Raw genomic sequence first — 19212 nt, forward strand, 5'->3', positions numbered from 1 at the left:
AGCTAAAGCAAGGAAATGAAATTGAAACTAAAATTACAAACATGACACACTTCCCCACCCTCTTATCTTGAAAAACAGGATATTATTGTATCAGTTACTACGCTGTGTCAAATTGGAACTTCAGTTTTAAGAATTAACATAATGCAATACTGTCTCATTTTCAATTTAATACCCAGGTAATTGACTGTAATAGCAACAGAGTGGGTATTATTACCGATTATTTATTGAATTATTTTATGAGTTACTAACTAACACAAGGACGTGGTTCCTTGGTGAAGTAAATTATAATCACATACAGATTGTTAACAGGTCCCACTAGACAACGTGGTTTTATTTTTGAAGATAAATAAATACACCTTCACATCCAGGTGTATAAGACACACCTGAATCTTTACACACACACACACACACATACACCATCATGAACAAGGCAAGTTTTAACAGTCCCAGGTTTAAAACAAAAAAAAAGGTCCATGAGGCTCAGGTTTTGTCTGAGTCTGATAAATGAAGTGTGACTTGTGAGGTCTGGAGCTGACTGATCCGTCTCCTCAGCTGCATGATCTCCTCCTCCTGCTCTTCAACCTTCCTCTGCAAGCCATGGATCACCTGCAGGAGGGGGGGGGGGAGAAATAATTATTCTTAAATAATTAGCGTCGTTTGTTTCGTAATGTCAACAAAAGTTTTATGTCGCAGTGTGTACCGTGTCTTTGCTGCAGAAGAGTTTGCTCTGCAGAAGCTGCCCGGCTGTGGGACGAACACTTGGGTCTTTACTCGTGAGCATGGTGACGTATTTGGCCAGGACCGGCCACCTGTGGCAGAACGAGTCGGGGATTTTCCCGTCTTTCACGTCTCCGAGCGTCCGCACTCGCTCCATCTCCGTCCCAAAGGGCTGAAACAGCTCCAGAGCCAGCACTCCGATGCTATACATGTCCGACTGTAGGAGGAGGAAGAAGAAGAAGAACAACAACACAAAGTGAAGACTATGCTGATTAAAGCTGCAAAAATAAAAACAAGTATAAGTATTGACCTTTGAATCATAATGGGAGCCGTTCATTTGTTCCGGCGCGGCGTACACAAACGTCCCAACACCAGTAGTGAGTGAGGAATCTGCAAACATAAAACAATGAGGAAACGGCACCATCTACTGGCTCTATGAGGTCATTTGTTAAAATAAAGAGTTATTTACCACTGATGGGAGATGTGGTGCTCTTATGTCCCTCAGAGATGATTTTGCTGCAGGCCAAACCGAAGTCTCCGATTCGAACGTGACAGTCCTGAGCGTGGAGGAAAATGTTCCTTGGCTGTTTGAAAAAACAAATAAATAAAGCATTTGAACACAGTGTTTCTTAAAATCTTTAAAAAATTCATTAAAAGGCAAGATTTAAAAAAAAAAAAAAGTGTAAATGGTTTATATTAGGGCTACAACTAACAATTATTATCTCCACCAATCAAGTACTTGTTTGGTCTGTAAAATGTCAGAAAATGTTGAAAAATATTGATCTATGTTTTTTAAATGTGAAAAAGATTACATTTTAATGATTTCTTTGTATCATGGAGCAAAGAAACGAGAAAAATATTCAAATTTAAGAAGCTTAAAAATCAGAAAACATTTTTCCATAACATATTTTTTACTATTACTTAAATTCCCAATCTATTTTATTGATGTTTTATTCTATGTATTTTCTCTTTATTATTCTTTATAAGCTAAGATTGGTGATAATTCTTTTAAACTGAATTTAAAAATTCTTTTAAATTCTTTTAAATTTTATTGTTTTCTATGACATTATATTGTGTTTTATTACTTCTAATAACTTATCCGTCTGTTTAGACTGCAGTTTTGTTGTACGTTATACGTTTTCTGACACTTCGTCTAACTGCCGTGACTGAATCTAATCCGTTATAGAAATGGGAAGTGATTCAGCACACACAAAAAAAAAAAAACTGCTTTACGTCACATTAACTGCCCTATTTAAAATGTAAAAAATTCACCGTGTAGCTTGAATTCTGCACTGTAAAGGGGCGGGGATGGATGGAATGTCCTGCAGCCCTTTCACAAAGACACAATTCCAAACTTCTTTTGCTCAAAGTAAAAACATTTAAGTGCCACAAACAGTGGAGAAACCAGTTACCGACTGGTCCCTGTAATTGGCCCCAGTACGAGACAAGTTATCAGCTGTGACACACCAAAGTTTAGACACGTGACTCTAAACCTGAGATGATGAAATCGCACACAGAATTAAAAAAAAAAAACACACAAAAAAAAACCAGAAGTAGCTTCTGAAAACACAAAGGGAAGTCGTCACCACATTTAAAGAAATGTTCAAATTAACCGACTGGAAGTGGTCGTTTTGAGACGTAACTCCTGTCAAAGACAAAAACTCGAATAACCAGAAACTGAACCACTCCCCTGCCTGGTAAAACCAAATACACACACACACACACACACACACACACACACACACACACACACACACACACACAGATAGAACAGCGGGGAGAAGCTGTGATGATGTCCTGTCATGTTGGAGGAGCAGCAGCAACATGACGACGGGAGCGGAAACAATACTGGGTTTGACAATGAGTTCTATTGCGCCATCATGGACGAGGACGCGGAGCGCATCGAGGATCTGTCGGAAAAGCACGGCGGCAACGTTTACATCCAGGTACGACGCGGAGCACGTGGTGGGAGGATTTCCTTCAAGGTAAACAACAACAGGGTGAGCAGTGATGCAAAAGTCTCAAAAAAAATACCGAGTTGCGTTATGTTAAAAAACTTGAAAACAAATCAAACAAACGCAGCCTCTTGTGTATTGTATCACACTGAAGGAGCCGCGTAACATATTTGTCAGTGGTTCAGTTTGTCCTGACTTGTCTTGCCCCAGGGTCTGACGATCCTCCCACTTCACCTGGCTGCATGTTACAGGCGACCAAAGAGCATGAAGAGACTGCTGTCATCAGGAGCCGACCCTGAAGTCAGGTACACACACACACACACACACACACACACACACACACACACACACACACACACACACACACACACACACACACACACACACACACACACACACACACACACACACACACATCAGTTCAAATAGTCGTTAAATGCCTTGAAAAGAAAGATAAATATCAGCAATACTTAAAGGTGCCATATGTAAGAATGTGTCTTTGAAGTTTTGTTTTCTGACGTAACTGGCAACCCGTGGTTGCTCGGCAGCTGAGACTCTACTGACTGCAATGATTGGTAGACGGCAGAAGGTGGCGCAACATGCCAAAAACATGATTTCAAAATATAAACATGATTTGTAGTCTGCATTTTGTAATTATTTTGGCTGTACTGTTGTTGTTGGTCACATTATTATATTATATAAACGGAGTCTCTTAGTCTTTATTTGTTCAGGAGCCAGAAAAACCTCAAAGAGGCGGAGCTCTCTGCTTGTGAGTTTAGGCAGTTTCTTGGTTTGAGTAAATGCCCCGCCCACTCGCCAAACACCATCGTGAGGTGACAGCGGGCGGGAAACGCTAACAGCAGGATGTAACACAGGAAGTTAGCTATAGGCTAATAGGTATATAGGCTATAGGCTTTACTACTCCGAATAATGTTTCATTGCTTTTCTGTGGCACTAAGCTCTCCCTGAGGCAAGGGCCTTGCTGTATGGAGGCCGCCATCTTGTGCTGCCACGTTTCTACGGCAACCTTTTAAAGCTTCACATTTTAAAGCAGAAAGTTTACTATGCAAATCTAGAAGAACGACATCCTTTCTGGTACGCGAAGGCCACCGTACTTCCCATTTTACACTTAAAGAACGGAGGGGTGAGCGCAGGAGTCACAATCTGAAATCCCACCATTGGACGTCACTAATTCTTACAAATCAGACCTTTAATTCAAACCTTGGTTGAACAATGTAGGGAATTTTGCAGGATACATTTTTTAAAAAAAAGAAGAAAAGAGATCCTTAAAGGCGCCATATGTAAGAATGTGGCCAAAAACTGTTACTACACTCAAATTCAAAATACAGAGGTCTATTAGGTTTTGTTTTCTCCGACATTGTAGCTCAGTCCTAACTCGCGGAGACTGGAGACTCTACCGACTGCAATGATTGGTAGACGGCGGTAGGTGGCGCCACATGCCAAAACATGATTTCAAAACATAAACATGATTTGCAGTCTGCAAAATATTTGTTTTAATGCAAATATTTTGTCTGTACTGTTGTTGTTGGTGAGTTCAGTTTTTTATATGAACATTATTCCTGAGTCTCTGTGACATATTAGGAGGATTTTATGATTTGTTACATAATGCACCTTTAAGTTTAATAATTACTATAACAATTTAAGATTTAGGAGCATAAACACATGACGCCATCAAAACATGAACTACTCTGCTGTATTTTGTATGCAAACGTGAGAAGATTCAAAAGATAAGAACAGTTTCCAACATGTGTGAGTAACTATCCTTTGCACGGAAAACAGGACAATCGAAAATGGGACTAATTTACCGTTTGCTCACTGCAATGTTTGACATTTTTGATTCGATTTTGATTTGAAAACGACTAATTAAAACTGACCACATGCCTGTCACTGCCACTGTTCCAGTCTAACTCCATGTCTCCGACACAGGGACCAGCTCGGTCGAACCACGCTGCACATGGTGATCACCTGTTGGCCGAGGATCCCCAAGACTTTGCCCAAAACGCATTCCAAGGACACTCTGCACGGGAACGCCGAGGCCTGTTTACGTCTGCTCTGTGAACACGGTGTCGACATCGACGCAAAGGTGACACCGGTCGGAGTTTTGTTATTCTGTTACATTACAGGTGGTCCACGTATTTAACAGGAAAATGGTACTGCTGTGTCAAGAGAAGTCATGGGTACCTTTTAAAGCACCCATAGAGAGGTTCTATGGCAAATATGTGAGTTATGGAGGTCTACTTCCATACATGAACTTGTTTTATGGTCCAAAACCTCCTACTTGCTGGAAACGAGCCGATAGGAAATCTCTCCTCACTGAAGCTCTCATCAGTCGTGCTGTTTTAGATTAAATCTCACACCCAGAAGACAGACTGTGTTGTGATTGGCCAATACCAATAAACTTCTAAATCTGTAAAACCACATTATTTCGTATAGAAACTTAATTGTATGGATGTTATTTAAAACATGTACATTTAAATCTTAGCTAAAATGTTGCATATTTAATTGCGGGACCCAAAAAACATCTCCTGTGACCCATCTGTGGGTCCCGACCCACTGTTTTTTTTTTATTTTAGCCACGTTCCATCTAAAGGGTGTTTTCTTGTCACTGATCCCTTCAGGTGGAGGTAAAGAGCGAGGAGACGGCTCTACACCTGTCGGCGCGTTACGGCGCTCAGTCTGCCGTGGAGATTCTCACCAGCTACGGCGCCAACGTCAACGCGGTGGACAAGAGCGGGATGACGCCCCTGCACATGGCCGCCGGGACCCTCCATAAGGACATTATAGTCTGTTTAATCCAGCAGGGAGCAGATATCAACAAGGTTTGTGCATTTATATTTTTGACCCGCCTGTGCTCTACGAGTGCTTTTCTAGTTTATATATGTGTGTTTTTTCCTCATAAAAATATACTAATAACAAACTTTATTAATAAAGCACTCTATTTTACAATGTTACCAAGTGCTTAACATAATAATTAAACCAAATAAATGAAAATGTTCTTAAAAAAACGACAATAAAAGCTAATCAATATGAAAAAACACCATAAAAACTAATACGTATGAAGTATGATATTGCATTGTATTTTCGCAATTAGATAAATTAACACTTAAATTATTAAATACATTGACACATGCTTTATTGTATGTTTTAAAGACGATCTTGCCATAAAAAATGATTAAATATTTGATGCAAATTTAGATTTGACACACAAAGGTGTTGTTTTTCACCCAAAATCTCCAATGCCAATATCTTAAATCAAATGAATGCAAATGTCTGTCTTTTTTTTTAAGGGAGTGGAACACAGTGGAAGCACCGCCCTACACCTAGCTGCCTTGGCCACGGCTATGAAAAGCACCAACACACTGGAAGACAACAACAGCTGCATCACCGTGCTCCTGGAACACGGAGCCGAGCCCAACGCCGAGAACAAGGCCGGGCTTACGGCCGTGCAGGAGGCGTGCAGCATTGGGAACAAGCAGCTGGTGGACCTGCTGCTCAGATACGGAGCCAACGTGAATAGGATGAGCCACGCGGGGGAGAACGGTCTGTTTCTGTTCCTGAACCACAGGCCCAACGTGAGCAACAGCTCGCTGCTGCTCAAACTCCTCAGCCTGACGTCTCCGCTCACGCTCTACAACCACAGCGGTCACCTGCCGTCAACGCTGACACTGCCCTGTTTCTTCAAGCAGCGACAGCAGCTACTGAAGCTCAGCCAGCAGCCGCGAAGGCTTCAGGACATTTGCAAGAGACATATTTATCTGAGACACGTCCGAGACGAGGGACGGGAGTTGAGAAACATGCTGCCTGAGAGGCTTCACGGCTTTGTCTTCAACTGCTGGGAGAACGTAGACGACATCTCCTTTGTGAGTGAAGATGAACGGGACTCTTTGAGTCAAGCGACTCAGAGCTGAGACCTCAGATACACAAACACATACGTCGTCTCTTACCTTCAGGTCCCGATGCATGATCCCTCTGGAGTGAATGTAGTCCACGCCTTCAAGTATGTTCCTCAACAGTCTGAGCGTGTGTTCAGCATCGACACATCCGTACGGACCTGCAAGAAGATCACAGGAGTGTTAAAAGATTTGACATAACGACTACAGTTTCAGTATCAGTATTGTTTACAGTCACTGGACAGGAATAGTGTATTATCCAAAGAGAGACGTTCACTTGTCCTTTAACAGTGTTAGAAATATACGGTATGATTATCTTGTTTTAACTACAATGAAGTCTTGAGTAGTTGGAGAAGCTTTTCCAACATTGCACATTTTACCAGCTGCTAGTCAAACCGTGTTGACCACTATGCATTATTATTTCATCATTTTGGAATAAATATTCTTTACTTTGGACCCAGTAGAGTGGCTGACTGTGTGTTCTTTGTCTAACTTTGCTCCAAAACAATTTTTTGCAAAATCTGTCCTGGAATATAACTTTATATGTTTTCATGTATGGTGCGTTTACCACTGAATTCCAACACCTTGGTTGGAAATCAGAATCAAGGGCTTTTCAGGGACTTTCCAGGACCAATTCCGTCAAATTAAAGGGCAGAATGTCATTCACTTTTATTGATTTGCAGCACACTCTGCATCTGGGCAAGTGATTGTCCTTTTTGAGATCTTGGTCAAAGTCAGTCTTTGTCATTTTCTTTGGTGAGACAGAGATCATGGAATTTTCATTTCCCAGGCATCACGTCATCATTTGCTCTCATTGTTCTGCTTGTAATCTCACGTTAACGGTGGAAAAATGTCAACTTCACTTCTTTCGTGCACAAAAAGCTGTCTATTTATGATGATTTTAAAAAAACCTGAAAAGAGAAAAAAGGGCCTTGAAAATGCTTCTTCAAATTCACAAACTTTCAAGGGATTTCCATGACCCTCGGGGAACCCCTGTGACCAGTTTACCTGTTGATGTTTGTTCATCCCTGGGCTTGGTGTTTCTCTCCGTGATCCAGTCCTTCAGCGAACGCTCACACAGCTGCATCTGGATGTAGAGCATCAGGTGGAACTGAACCTGCACAAACACGGGAAGTGGAACTGAAATGTTGCACATTGCACATCACGCTTAGCTAGCTGTTTTTCGAAAACAAGGTATCGTTCAAGACAGGTCTTTATACACACAAAACCCAATAAAACAACTCAAAGCTGTAGTATTAATGCCAGACTGTGTCTGGCGCTGCAATAATGCCACAAAAATACACCAACAATGGAGAGGGAGACTAGCTTTATGTCCATAAAGCTAGCAAATTGTAAGCTAACTCAAGAAAAAGACGATTGCAAGAGGAAAAACTGTGTTTTTGGGCTCCCAAACTCCAGACGTACCTCTTTTATTGTGCCCGTGTCAGTCCACGGCAGACACTCTTTGTCCATACAGGAGTTGTTGTTCAGCTCGCTGCTGCTCCTGCTGCTGGAGTCGTCCTCAAACAGAACCGAGCCGTCCAAACCCATGGCAGGACATTTGGAGCCGTCCGCCGCGCGTCGCTGTCCCAGGAACACGCAGGGAACGTAGTTCTCGGGGACGCGATGCAAGCTCTTGGGACACACCGCCTGGCCCACGTCTTGAGTCGGGACCAAAGCTTTGACGGACTGGTCCTCTTTTGGAGAGTCTGTGACACATGCAGCCGCTTCTTGACTGAGGCTTTGAAAGACAATGGAGGAGCTGTGGTTGCTGCTGTTCTCGTCAGAACTGCTAAAATAGAATTATGGGACACATATTAAAAAGAGCAATCGGCATAGAAGGAGATACTTTGACTGTCTTGGTTGGCGTTCGTGTATCACACTGCTCTTACCTGTCCTGTTGTCCGGGTGACTTCAGTGCAGGAAGTAGAGGCTCTGAAGGGTCTGTAACAATTTATAGTGGTTTATTATGCTGTTTCCTTCATGGTATAGGGCAGTTTGGAATGGTTAAGCCCTGGGTCAGGGTGGCGTCAACAGACAACAAAGGAGGACATCCAGCAGCTTTATTTCCTGCTTGGTTTGTAACCGTTTACACTAATCTCAAGGCTTTTCTATGGCCAATCAGCTGACCGTATCGTCCCATTTCACTCTGGTGCCCCAAGGGAAGGGTGCCAAATAACTGAATGGTTGGGGGTTGGTTATTTTGGTACTGTTCCTAAAGGAAACGCCAAAAAATACCATACCAAACCGTTCCACTTGGTGTAAACACGGCTACATAAAGCTCACAGGCAAAGTTGTATTTATAGACTCACATGATGCTGGCTGAACATGTTCCATCCAGGCCGTGTGATATCCCACAACATTAACATGCTGCAGGCTGGACAACACTTTCACTTCTCTGAGGACCTGGAGCAAAAACAGAAAGAAAGGCAAATGAGTCATTATATTTCCGTAACTGGGCCTTTAAAAGGTCCAACGATACAAAAACACAGACTTACCTTCATACAGTCGTCCTTAGAGACTTTTTTGATGAGAATCTTCTTCACGGCGTAATACTGTCCGTCGAGTTTGTTCATAACCTGCAACATCGTCACGGTCACATGACTGAGGCATGTTGACACGGACCGAATAAATTGTGTAAAAGCGCGAATTCGGAAAAAGAAGAGTAAATACCTTAAAAACGTTCCCATATGATCCTTTCCCGAGTCGGCAGGTTTCTTCAAACTCGCTGAGATACCGTGACGTCTGCGCCTGGAAAAGTCCCTCCTTAGGCCTGAGGGAAGGTAAAAGACGTCTTCATTTATAAATAAATCCAAAATTCTCTTACTTTACTCCCTTAGAAATAAGAAATAATAAGTATACCTTACCTTACAGAAGGATTGTGTGTGGTTGTGCTGAGACTCTGCAAAAGAGTAAGTAAGTACACACGTATAACAATTAAAACTACATAAATCAGGAATGAGTTATTATCATACATTTATAATTCTTACAGTAATAAATTAAAGCTTCTCTGCATGTCAGCATGCACCGATTCTGAACACCGGATGATGAGGAAGACGTAACTACAGTACTTCCTCCTCTGCCTTGTATACAAGTTAACAACAAAATTCAAACTGCCTGACATCCTCTTGGATTGAGTATATCACTCCAAGAGACTTTTTCGCTTGCACTGATCTGCTACACATGCATTTATTTATTTTTACCTGCGGGTACAATGAGGAGGTGGCAGCGTTGAGCAGCTCAGTGAAGGCCCGGTTGTGCTGCAGTCTGACGGTGCTGAACTCATCGCTTATGGCCAGCGGTGAGAGGAGGTTCATGGCTGCTAAACGCTGGCCGATGACTGCCGGAGGGACAACAACGCTACGTTTAATTAACGACAAACAACCAATCTAAAGATACTAAACGTAATCCATCTTTGTGATTACCTTTAAACAGCACATGTGCACGGGCCGGGTTACTCTCGTAGACGAAGCATAGGTGCTCCAGCAGCGACCCCAGGAGCAGGTGGTTGGGAATGGCTGAGGCAAACTCCTGGATGGACGGGTAATGTCGACTCGCCATTAACAACTCATGGTTATTATCCGAGTCCGAAGCTGAGCAGACACGAACAGAAAAGGGGATGAAGTTTTAAAAATTCATAGTTTTGTCATTCATTCATTCATTCATTCATCATTCTTTGTACATTTCTTTGTATAATGTTTTACTAGTGGACCTTTAAAAGGCTGAAACTGCATATAATATCACAAAAAAATGGTTTGTATGAGATATGTTGTTCTTAAAATTTGAATATAATCAAGTTTAAACATGTCAACAATAATTTTAGATACAAAATTACAACAAGACATTACATTTCTGCCAATAAAAGCCTCCCAAATGTTACACACTGGACCTTTAAAAGGCCCAAACTGAATAAAACAGTACAAACAATTGGATATAATGTAGTTAAAGAACGTCAACAATATTTGTATGTACAGAATTACAACAGCACATTCGATTTCTGCCAATGAAGCCTCCCAAATATAACACACTGGACCTTAAAAAGGCAGAAAAAATTGTTTATATTAGATATGATGTAGTTAAAATTCGAATACAATCAAGGTTTAAATGTGTCGACAACAATTACAACAAATCTTACCTTCTTCAATTACTTTTGCAATCATTTCAACAATGCTTTTTTCTCGTAGTTCCATTTTTCTGTATTAAAAAACACACTTTCAATGCTAAGCACTTGGAGCTGAAATAATCTTAATCCCATTCACCTCTAAGAGACAAAATAAGCTCATCTTCATTACACATAAGGGGGCGAGGCCATCAGTACGGCTTATCTGCCTGGTCCAGAGGACACACGCCTCCCTCCACCTACACTAGTAAACACATGACCGAGGGGAGGCACTAGGTCACTGTGTCAGAGAGGGAAGGAGAGGCCAACTTTGAATATTAAGTGTATTTTAATATATATTTTTGGGGATTTTTTTTTTCATTTTTACATATTTGACCCAAACTAGGCATGTGAGAGATGGCGTGGAATCATGGATGACAGTTTCACAACATCAACATCCATGATTTTTTGCCTTCGGGAAACTGGAAGAATTGTGAATACCAACTTCAAGATGTGATTGTGAGTTTTGAACTGTAGAGGGCAGCACTGGACCTGGTCAGCCTATTGGAAGAAGAAGGAAACGTGGGAACTGTGTGACCCAACGCTTTTGTTTCACCATATTCACACAACATTCAGCAATAAACTACCAGATCGTTCGCAAACAAAGTTGTTTATGAAACATTTCCGAGTTAAAAGTGGACCCCAAAATGGGTCGCGAGATGCTCTCTGGGGGTCGCCAAATCATTTTGGAAAAATATATATAAAAACAAAAAGGACTTTTTTTTAATATATTGTTCCAAAATGATTTGGCGACCCCCAGAAATGATAGAAGAAAAAAAAAAAAAAAAAAAAATTGTTTAAAAAAAAAAAAATTATATATATTTCTTTTTTAATTTTTAATTTTTAATTTTTTAATTTTTTTTTTTTTTTCAAAAATGATTTGGCGACCCCCAGAAATCATAGAAGAAAAAAAAAAAAAAAAAAAAATTGTTTAAAAAAAAAAAAATTATATTTATTATTATTTATTTTTTAATTTTTTAATTTTTTATTTTTTTATTTTTTTTCCAAAATGATTTGGCGACCCCCCAGAAGTCATCTCGCGACCCCAAGAATTGGGGCATGTTACCATCGCGAGATGACTTCTGTGGGTCCAATAGGGGATGCTTTCTGGGGGAGATGCTTTCTGGGGGTCCAAATCATAGAAAAATATATAAAAAAAAAAAAAAAAAAAAAGTAATATTTTTTTTTTTAAATCAAAATTAAACCGAGCGGTTTTCCAAAATGATTTGGCGACCCCCCAGGGTTGCATGTGTGTGTGTGTTTGAGTGAATGAGTCCTGGGGTCCGTTTCACAAAGCAGGTTTAGTGAAAACTCTGAGTCTGTTAACCCTGAAATGAGGGAAACTCTGAGTTTTCCGTTTCACAAAGGGAGGTAAGTCAAACCAGAGAAAGAGGAGTAACTCTAGCCTGTTTCGCAGAGAGAGGTAACTTAAGCTCTCGGTCAGTTACCATGGTAACATGCTCTTTGAAACTAACCTGGTCGGGAGCAGGTTTTTCTCCGCAAACCTTGAGTTTCTCTCTGTCTCTGCCCTCTTTCAGACACACACGGTTTTTGATTTCCTCGAAACCGAAAACTCAAGAGTTTCCTATCTCAGAGTAGATCAACTCAGAGTTCAGGGTTAGACTCAGAGTTTGTTGAACCTGCTTTGTAACAATGAACATTCTGTTTATTGTTACGTCTTTTTACTGTAAGTGTCTTACTTTACAGAGGCCGCCATCTTGACACAAGTTTACAGGTGGACAGATGGACTTGGGTTTCCCATTTGGAAACAAAAAGGACAGACGGCCAACTGACAGTAAAAGTAGCAGTGTTTGTGTGAGTCGCAGCCATCTTGGAATGCTACGTCTGGGTTTGAGGAGTCGGAAATTCCGACTTCAAACTATAACTGGAACGCACCATAATCGCTAGCACATATTTGTGTCCCATGTACAAGTATACAGGCTAACCAATATCTGTCTAATACAGTCATTTCAAATCATATAATGTGCTACGCTGTTAACAAACGTATGCTAGCCTGCTCAAAAACATACTTTTCCGACTAAGCAACAAACACCCCACGACATATTTCAGATAAAATGCTGTCTGTGATATTGGAATAATATTATGCTGAATTTAACATTTTTCTTTATATCCAAATCTAGAATAGAATAGAATAGAATTCAACTTCATTGTCATTGCACATGTCACCAGTACAGAGCAACGAAATGCAGTTTGCATCCATTCAGAAGTGCTGTTAGCAATTAAATATGTATATTACAAATGTACAATGTATACAAATATAAATATATATACACAATATAATATATACAGTATACATACATATATATATATATATAAAAGATAAATATGGTATATATGGCGGTTGAATATAGTTATGGGTGGTAAGCATTTATTTACAGCCGGGGAATAATTATTTTGTACATGTGATTATATTTGCAGTATTTACAGTATTGCACAGAATATGATAAGGCAAAATCTAGCATTAGCCATCAGTATCGGACCGATACTAACATTCGTATTCGTATCGGCTCAGTCCCAGTCTAACTTGTTGCTGTGTAAAGTATGTACAGTCTGTACTGTAATGGAATGATGTGTTTACATTCTGTGTAACCAGGGCCCCGCCTGATCCAAAAATACCCGTTTATATTTAACACCAGATGCTTTTGTCCAGGAAGAAAATGTCTTATAACATGTAAACAATACTGTGTTTACACAACATGAACGTGTGAGAGGTGACGCAACTTTAAAGAAACACGAGGAGAGAGAGAAAAGGTGCTTACTGTCAAAATGGACATCATCGTCGTCCTCGGTGGCTAAACTTAGCAGGCTAGTGCTAGCCTCGTGCCTCCTGGTGGATTTAAGGTTGTTAAAGTGCCAAATGTTACTGCTAGCATCACTGGAACATTCGTCCGACCGCAGCACGCCGCTCTTACATGACGTATTGTACATGTTTCGTACGCGAATAACGACGACTTCGCTGAATTAAAGTTGTTTTTAGTCGGGGGAAACGCGCACAGGGACTAACCCATATTTGCTTGGAGATGTGTTACAGGTCCAATTAAAAAGGGCCCGGCGTAAGCAGCTGTCACAACATAAGCCAAACTATCCCTAAAGTCCCTTCACCATGATGCCATAAGAGGACGTTACAGGATTATATAGACGCGTAGGGCTCGTCTGAAAATTCACGCGACGAAGCCGCACTGTAAATAAAACACACGCTATTCTCAGAATTGTATTTTCAGCGTCAAACAGTCACTAATGTCACGTTTTGATGGCAAAAAGAAGTCCACGCACTTTTAAATACCGAGAGTGACTCGCCAACATAAAAGCAAAATTATTCGTTTTGTTACAACATGAGGTATTTGCACACGCGCCCTAACGTGACGTCACAGTTACGGTGAAAGTTCCCGGAGGCTTCGGTGATGAAATGCTTCACATTTTGGGGGCAACGCTTCGATAATACTTGTTCGTGTACACCGGTTTTATGTTTGTTTTTTTTTTACCGCACGTGTATTCCGTGGAGTTGCTTTTCAAAGAAACAACAACAAAACACTAAAACTATTTTTATATGATTCATTTTGAAGACAACTGCGCAGCTATGCGCACAAGTGACGCTCGCGAACACTGTGCGTACTGCGCGGTACAGCTTCAACTTTACTACCCAAAACACGATGGTGGCGTGGAACCGTGTTTATATTAAACACTTTAAAAGAGGTTTATAATTTACACAAATGACAACATTATAGTCCGCGTCTCTTAATGTATTCACTGTAGATGAAGTCATACGGAGTTATTTGGTTGAATTCCTCCTGGTGTTTCTCGGGGGTTTGAAGATGTCCGACCCTTGGTACGTTTACCGACCATTGTATTTTGTGTTTATATGTAAATATGTCATGTAAATGCCATGCAAATATGTTGTATTTATTTACTTAACTCCTTTCCTTGTGCAATTAAAAAACGCAACACACAACCAATCATTATGGGTTTTTTTGTCATCAGAATTTAAGAATAATACCATCACATAAGTATTTGTAAAGTTTGATTCCATTATTTAAAAATACAAAACAAAACAGTAGTTCAGATCAAACTCAAAGTCTTCAGTGAAATCCCACAGTCCTCATATTTCTGCCGTATTAATGCAGCAAATGTGACATCATTATATTGTTAATATAATTGTCCTTGGGTAGCTCTGAACCTGCAGGAGCCATCAAGGCCATAGACAAGACCTCGGTGCATCAGATCTGCTCAGGACAGGTGGTGCTGACTTTGTCCACGGCTGTCAAAGAGCTGGTGGAGAACAGCATCGACGCGGGGGCCACCAACGTTGGTAAGTGGAAGATAACGTGTGCAGTTTTTAAAACGCTATACTTTAACAGTTACTGTAAGTCACGTTGCTTCACGTTGCAGATGTGAAGCTGAAGGAATGTGGAGTTGAACTCGTGGAAGTGTCAGACAACGGCAAAGGCGTCGACGAGGCCAACTTTGAAGGACTGAGTAAGTGTCTGTGGTCGGTGAATAACACGCTCAGTTAGACAACGCAGGGCCATATGTGATCGTTTGTCGGTTTGTTTGCTCCAAAGCACTCAAGCATCACACGTCAAAGCTCAGAGAGTTCTCCGATCTCACCCACGTGGAAACGTTTGGCTTCAGAGGTGAAGCCCTCAGCTCTTTATGTGCTCTGAGGTAAAACATTGAAAAACTTAACTTGCTTTAATTTACCACTTAAACTCAAATCGCCCGCCACTTCATCTGTACATCGTCTCCTCCTCCCAGTGACCTGAGCGTGGTGACGTGTCATGAGTCCACTCAGGTGGGCACCAAGCTGGTGTTTGACCACAGTGGTCACCTGGTGCAGAGGTCACCTCATCCCCGTCAGCAGGGCACCACGGTCAGTCTGCAGCAGCTCTTCAGCACCCTGCCTGTCAGACACAAGGAGTTCCAACGCAACATCAAGAAGGTCAGTCTTTGAACTGACATTTTGATTTCAACGGTTCAGAGACAGATACGTGTGTCGTGTTAAGTTATGGTTCTGTATTTTCAGGAATACACCAAGATGCTCCACGTCCTGCAGGCGTACTGCATCATCTCGACCGGCGTCAGAATCACCTGCTCCAACCAAAATGAGAAGGGAAAGCGCAGCACTGTCCTCGGCACCAACGGCAGCCAGAGTATGAGAGACAACATCGGAGCCATATTTGGCCCAAAACAGGTTGGTTTGAAGAACCTTACAACGTTAAAGGGTTTCTGGAACCATTTTTCTGTGATTTGGTTTCTCTTGCAGCTGCAGAGTCTCCTGCCTTTTCAACAAGTTTCCCCTTCAGAAAATATCGTTGAAGAGTACGGACTGACTGACGCTGATCTGCCCAAACAGCTTTTCACGTACGTGTCACTCTCCGTATTCTTTTAAATGTATTTATTGTCTTCAATAGTGTGCGTTTCTCTGCAGTATCACAGGTTTCGTGTCGCGCCCGGATCACGGCGTGGGGAGAAGCTCCACGGACAGACAGTTCTTTTTCATCAACAACCGTCCATGTGATCCGCTGAAGGTAAAACACGTGTAGAGGATTTATCTGGGACAATAATAATAATAACATAATAATCTGACCTCTGACCTCTAACCTGCAGGTAACCAAAATTGTAAACGAAGTGTATCACACGTACAACAGGCACCAGTATCCATTTGTTGCTTTGAACATAGCTGTCGCATCTGGTGAGAAAAATTATGAATTATGTCGAATTATTTACTAGTGCTGTACAATAGGTTAACGCGCGTCAACATATGGCGCGTTTCCATGACGACTGACCGGAAAAAGACGCGCAAGACGTCATGTTTACGTGCCGCGACACCGGAGTCCAGGCACCGTTTACCAGTTAGCTCTGTTAGCTGCATTAGCGCCTTTTAGCGCATGCAGTCGAACTGGAACGGTATGTTTACAAATAACCAGCGTACCTGTGTGCCTCTGTTTTTAAAGTTTAGCGTTACTTTAGAGACTCATTTTAACAATCCGGAGTCACGTAAACATGACATCACGCGTCTTTTTCCCGCCAGTCGTCATGGAAACGCGGTGTGCGTTAATGTGCGTTACTGTTGACGCGCTAACATTTGACAGCACTATTATTTACATGAAATCATGCATCATGTTGTTTTTGTTTTGTTTCAGACTGTGTTGATGTGAACGTGACTCCGGACAAACGACAGATTTTACTTCAGGAGGAGAAGCTCTTGCTTGCTACTCTGAAGACCTCGCTCATCGGCATGTACGAGGCTGGAGTCAATAAGATCAGCCTCAACTATACGCACGTGCCAAGATCCGGTAAGAACTGAAGTTTTAAGAGATTTTCCTGCTCATAATTTTCCATGAGAGTGCTTTTACGTTGACATTTCTGTCTTTAGGTGTCACATCTGAGCGATGTCAGGTTGTCCCGTCCAGTAAGAACATGCCAGAACCTGGCAAAGCTGTGGAACCAGGGACTGTGCAGAGCCCAAAGATCTCACTGAACTTAGCCGGTCTAAAAGCTGCTTTCTCAAGTCAGAACAGCTCCAGTCTTGGGAGCAAATCGGGCTCGTCAAAGGCTGCAGGCAGCACTGGTCCAGCACAGAAGACACTGCAGTCCTTTTTTAAGGGTTCTGTCGAACCTTCTGCCTCCAAATCACCTCTGAAATGTGGGAAAGACCTTGCTGAACGTTCTCCAGTGGGAAAATCCGTGTTGGATGGATTCAGATACAGAAATGTGTCGTGTGATGATACAGATCCAGATCATGCAGAGCCAGAACCAGTCATGGACACGCAAAGGTTAAAAGAAGAAGAGTTTGAAGAAACGTCAGAAAACAACCAGACTGAGCCATGCACTACAGAAGAGGACGGGAGCACGAGTCCAGACGCCAAACGGGCCAGGAAAGAGAATCCACATAAATCCAACGCTTTCTTAAAGGGTTCTGATGGATCATCTTGCGCTAAAGTGGATGCTCCGGTTTGCTTACAGAAGAGGACGGTGACTCTGAAGTTCTCTTTACAAGACCTGGAAGGCAAAATGAGGAGGTTGAAGGAGCAACAGAAGCCCAGTGACGAGCTACTCTTCAGACGCTTCAGGGCCAAGATCAACCCTGGAGAAAACCAGAGTGCAGAGGACGAGCTGAAGAAGGAGATCAGGTAGAGTTCTCCTGCCGTACTCTTTAAGAATCCCGGCTGAAATCGAGCAGTTTCAAACAACCTTAATGTCATCGTCTTTTCACAGTAAAGACATGTTCAAAGAGATGGAGATCATCGGTCAGTTCAACCTGGGCTTCATCATCACCAAGCTCAACTCGGACGTCTTCATGATCGACCAACACGCCACAGACGAGAAGTACAACTTTGAGATGCTGCAGCAGCACACGGCGCTTCAGGGACAGAAACTCATCGCGTAAGAATCTGAACATCGACTATTTTCTTGATTGATCGCTCTACCTACGGTAGGTACGTATGTAGGTAGAAAGACGGATGGATGAAAAGATAGATATCTACCTACCTAGGTAGAAAGATGGATGGATAGGTATGAAGGTTGGTCGGTAGATGGTTGAATACATCAATAGATGCCTACCTACCTCAAACACAACAGTATTTCAGAGTAAAAATACCTTAAATTACAGTTGAAACTTATTTTAAATTGCAATATTTATAGTGTATATTTAGCATGATCATGTAATTAGTTTTCTCACAGTCCACAGAAACTTCACCTCACTGCCGTGAGCGAGAACATTCTCATGGAGAACATTGAGATTTTCAGGAAAAACGGCTTCGAATTTCTGATCGACGAGGAAGGTACGAACTTTTACTTCTCTATTATCGCTTAAACAAGTTTGGTTACGACTTCTAAACTATATATATTTTTCTTTATGGTGATTGTAGCTCAGGTGATGGAGCGGGTGAAGCTGGTTTCTCTGCCCACCAGTAAGAACTGGACGTTCGGTCCAGCTGATATCGAGGAGCTGATCTTCATGTTGAGCGACAGTCCGGGCGTCATGTGTCGACCGTCCAGAGTCAGACAGATGTTCGCCTCCAGAGCTTGTCGGAAATCTGTGAGTTCATACCGTCGTCTGTTACGTTGACCACTGGAAGTCACTACATCTGACCTTGATGGATGATGGAGTTGTTCTTGCATCTCATCTCTCCGATGTTCAGATCATGATCGGCACGGCGCTCAGCGTCGGCGAGATGAAGAAGCTGGTGGGTCACATGGGCGAGATCGAGCATCCGTGGAACTGTCCCCACGGCAGACCCACCATGAGACACCTGGCCAACCTGGACATCATCTCACCAGACTGAGCAGAGCTCACAGAGACACTTCATCTACAACACTATCGTTTTTAAACCAAACTGTTGATATTTGTACAGTTCAGATTCTAGATTTTTTATATTCGTATGTTTTTTTTTTTTATTGTTGTAGGAAATAAAGAAAATACATTTGATCTGTGTTTTTTCTTGAGGGA

The 19212-nt window shown here is 41.8% G+C and overlaps 3 protein-coding genes across 4 annotated transcripts; 2 read left to right on the plus strand and 1 right to left on the minus strand.

The window, feature by feature from the left end:
- Positions 1 to 305: 305 nt before the first annotated feature.
- eif2ak1 (eukaryotic translation initiation factor 2-alpha kinase 1) lies at positions 306 to 13912 on the minus strand. 2 transcript variants are annotated; one of them, XM_083903813.1, is made up of 15 exons: positions 13523 to 13912; positions 10009 to 10176; positions 9787 to 9923; positions 9451 to 9485; positions 9257 to 9356; positions 9082 to 9162; positions 8896 to 8989; positions 8476 to 8527; positions 8009 to 8372; positions 7592 to 7700; positions 6638 to 6744; positions 1187 to 1301; positions 1028 to 1107; positions 701 to 934; positions 306 to 606 (listed from the first exon to the last, which is right to left on the minus strand). In XM_083903813.1, the coding sequence occupies exons 1-15, from the start codon at positions 13689 to 13691 to the stop codon at positions 481 to 483; spliced, it is 1971 nt and encodes a 656-aa protein (XP_083759939.1). In that variant the 5' UTR covers positions 13692 to 13912; the 3' UTR covers positions 306 to 480. The 2 variants fall into 2 exon arrangements, with proteins under 2 accessions (XP_083759939.1, XP_083759938.1); XM_083903812.1 differs by having other exon boundaries at positions 8009 to 8375; positions 13523 to 13910.
- LOC310939452 (ankyrin repeat domain-containing protein 61-like) lies at positions 1351 to 6601 on the plus strand (the record flags this gene model as incomplete). Its single annotated transcript, XM_083904216.1, has 5 exons — positions 1351 to 2807; positions 2883 to 2977; positions 4620 to 4776; positions 5312 to 5512; positions 5981 to 6601. The coding sequence occupies exons 1-5, from the start codon at positions 2520 to 2522 to the stop codon at positions 6599 to 6601; spliced, it is 1362 nt and encodes a 453-aa protein (XP_083760342.1). The 5' UTR covers positions 1351 to 2519.
- A 417-nt stretch (positions 13913 to 14329) lies between the features above and the next one.
- On the plus strand, positions 14330 to 19048 carry pms2 (PMS1 homolog 2, mismatch repair system component; the record flags this gene model as incomplete). The annotated part of the gene is made up of 15 exons (XM_083903478.1): positions 14330 to 14589; positions 14930 to 15069; positions 15150 to 15236; positions 15323 to 15425; positions 15516 to 15699; positions 15784 to 15951; positions 16024 to 16121; positions 16189 to 16288; positions 16368 to 16452; positions 16904 to 17056; positions 17137 to 17893; positions 17979 to 18146; positions 18444 to 18544; positions 18632 to 18801; positions 18905 to 19048. The coding sequence occupies exons 1-15, from the start codon at positions 14576 to 14578 to the stop codon at positions 19046 to 19048; spliced, it is 2472 nt and encodes an 823-aa protein (XP_083759604.1). The 5' UTR covers positions 14330 to 14575.
- Positions 19049 to 19212: the final 164 nt, after the last annotated feature.

Source organism: Microchirus variegatus (assembly GCF_963457635.1).
Source record: "Microchirus variegatus genome assembly, chromosome: 17".
Lineage (NCBI taxonomy): Eukaryota > Metazoa > Chordata > Actinopteri > Pleuronectiformes > Soleidae > Microchirus > Microchirus variegatus.

Bases quoted from the DNA above. Each gene is read 5' to 3' on its own strand.
- eif2ak1 (XM_083903812.1), bottom strand. From the start codon at position 13,691: ATGTACAATACGTCATGTAAGAGCGGCGTGCTGCGGTCGGACGAATGT. The intron at 7,701-8,008 runs GTACGTCTGGAG...GTGTTTGTGCAG, and splicing joins ACACGGGCACAATAAAAGAG to GTTCAGTTCCACCTGATGCT. The intron at 935-1,027 runs GTCAATACTTAT...CTCCTCCTACAG, and splicing joins GCTCCCATTATGATTCAAAG to TCGGACATGTATAGCATCGG.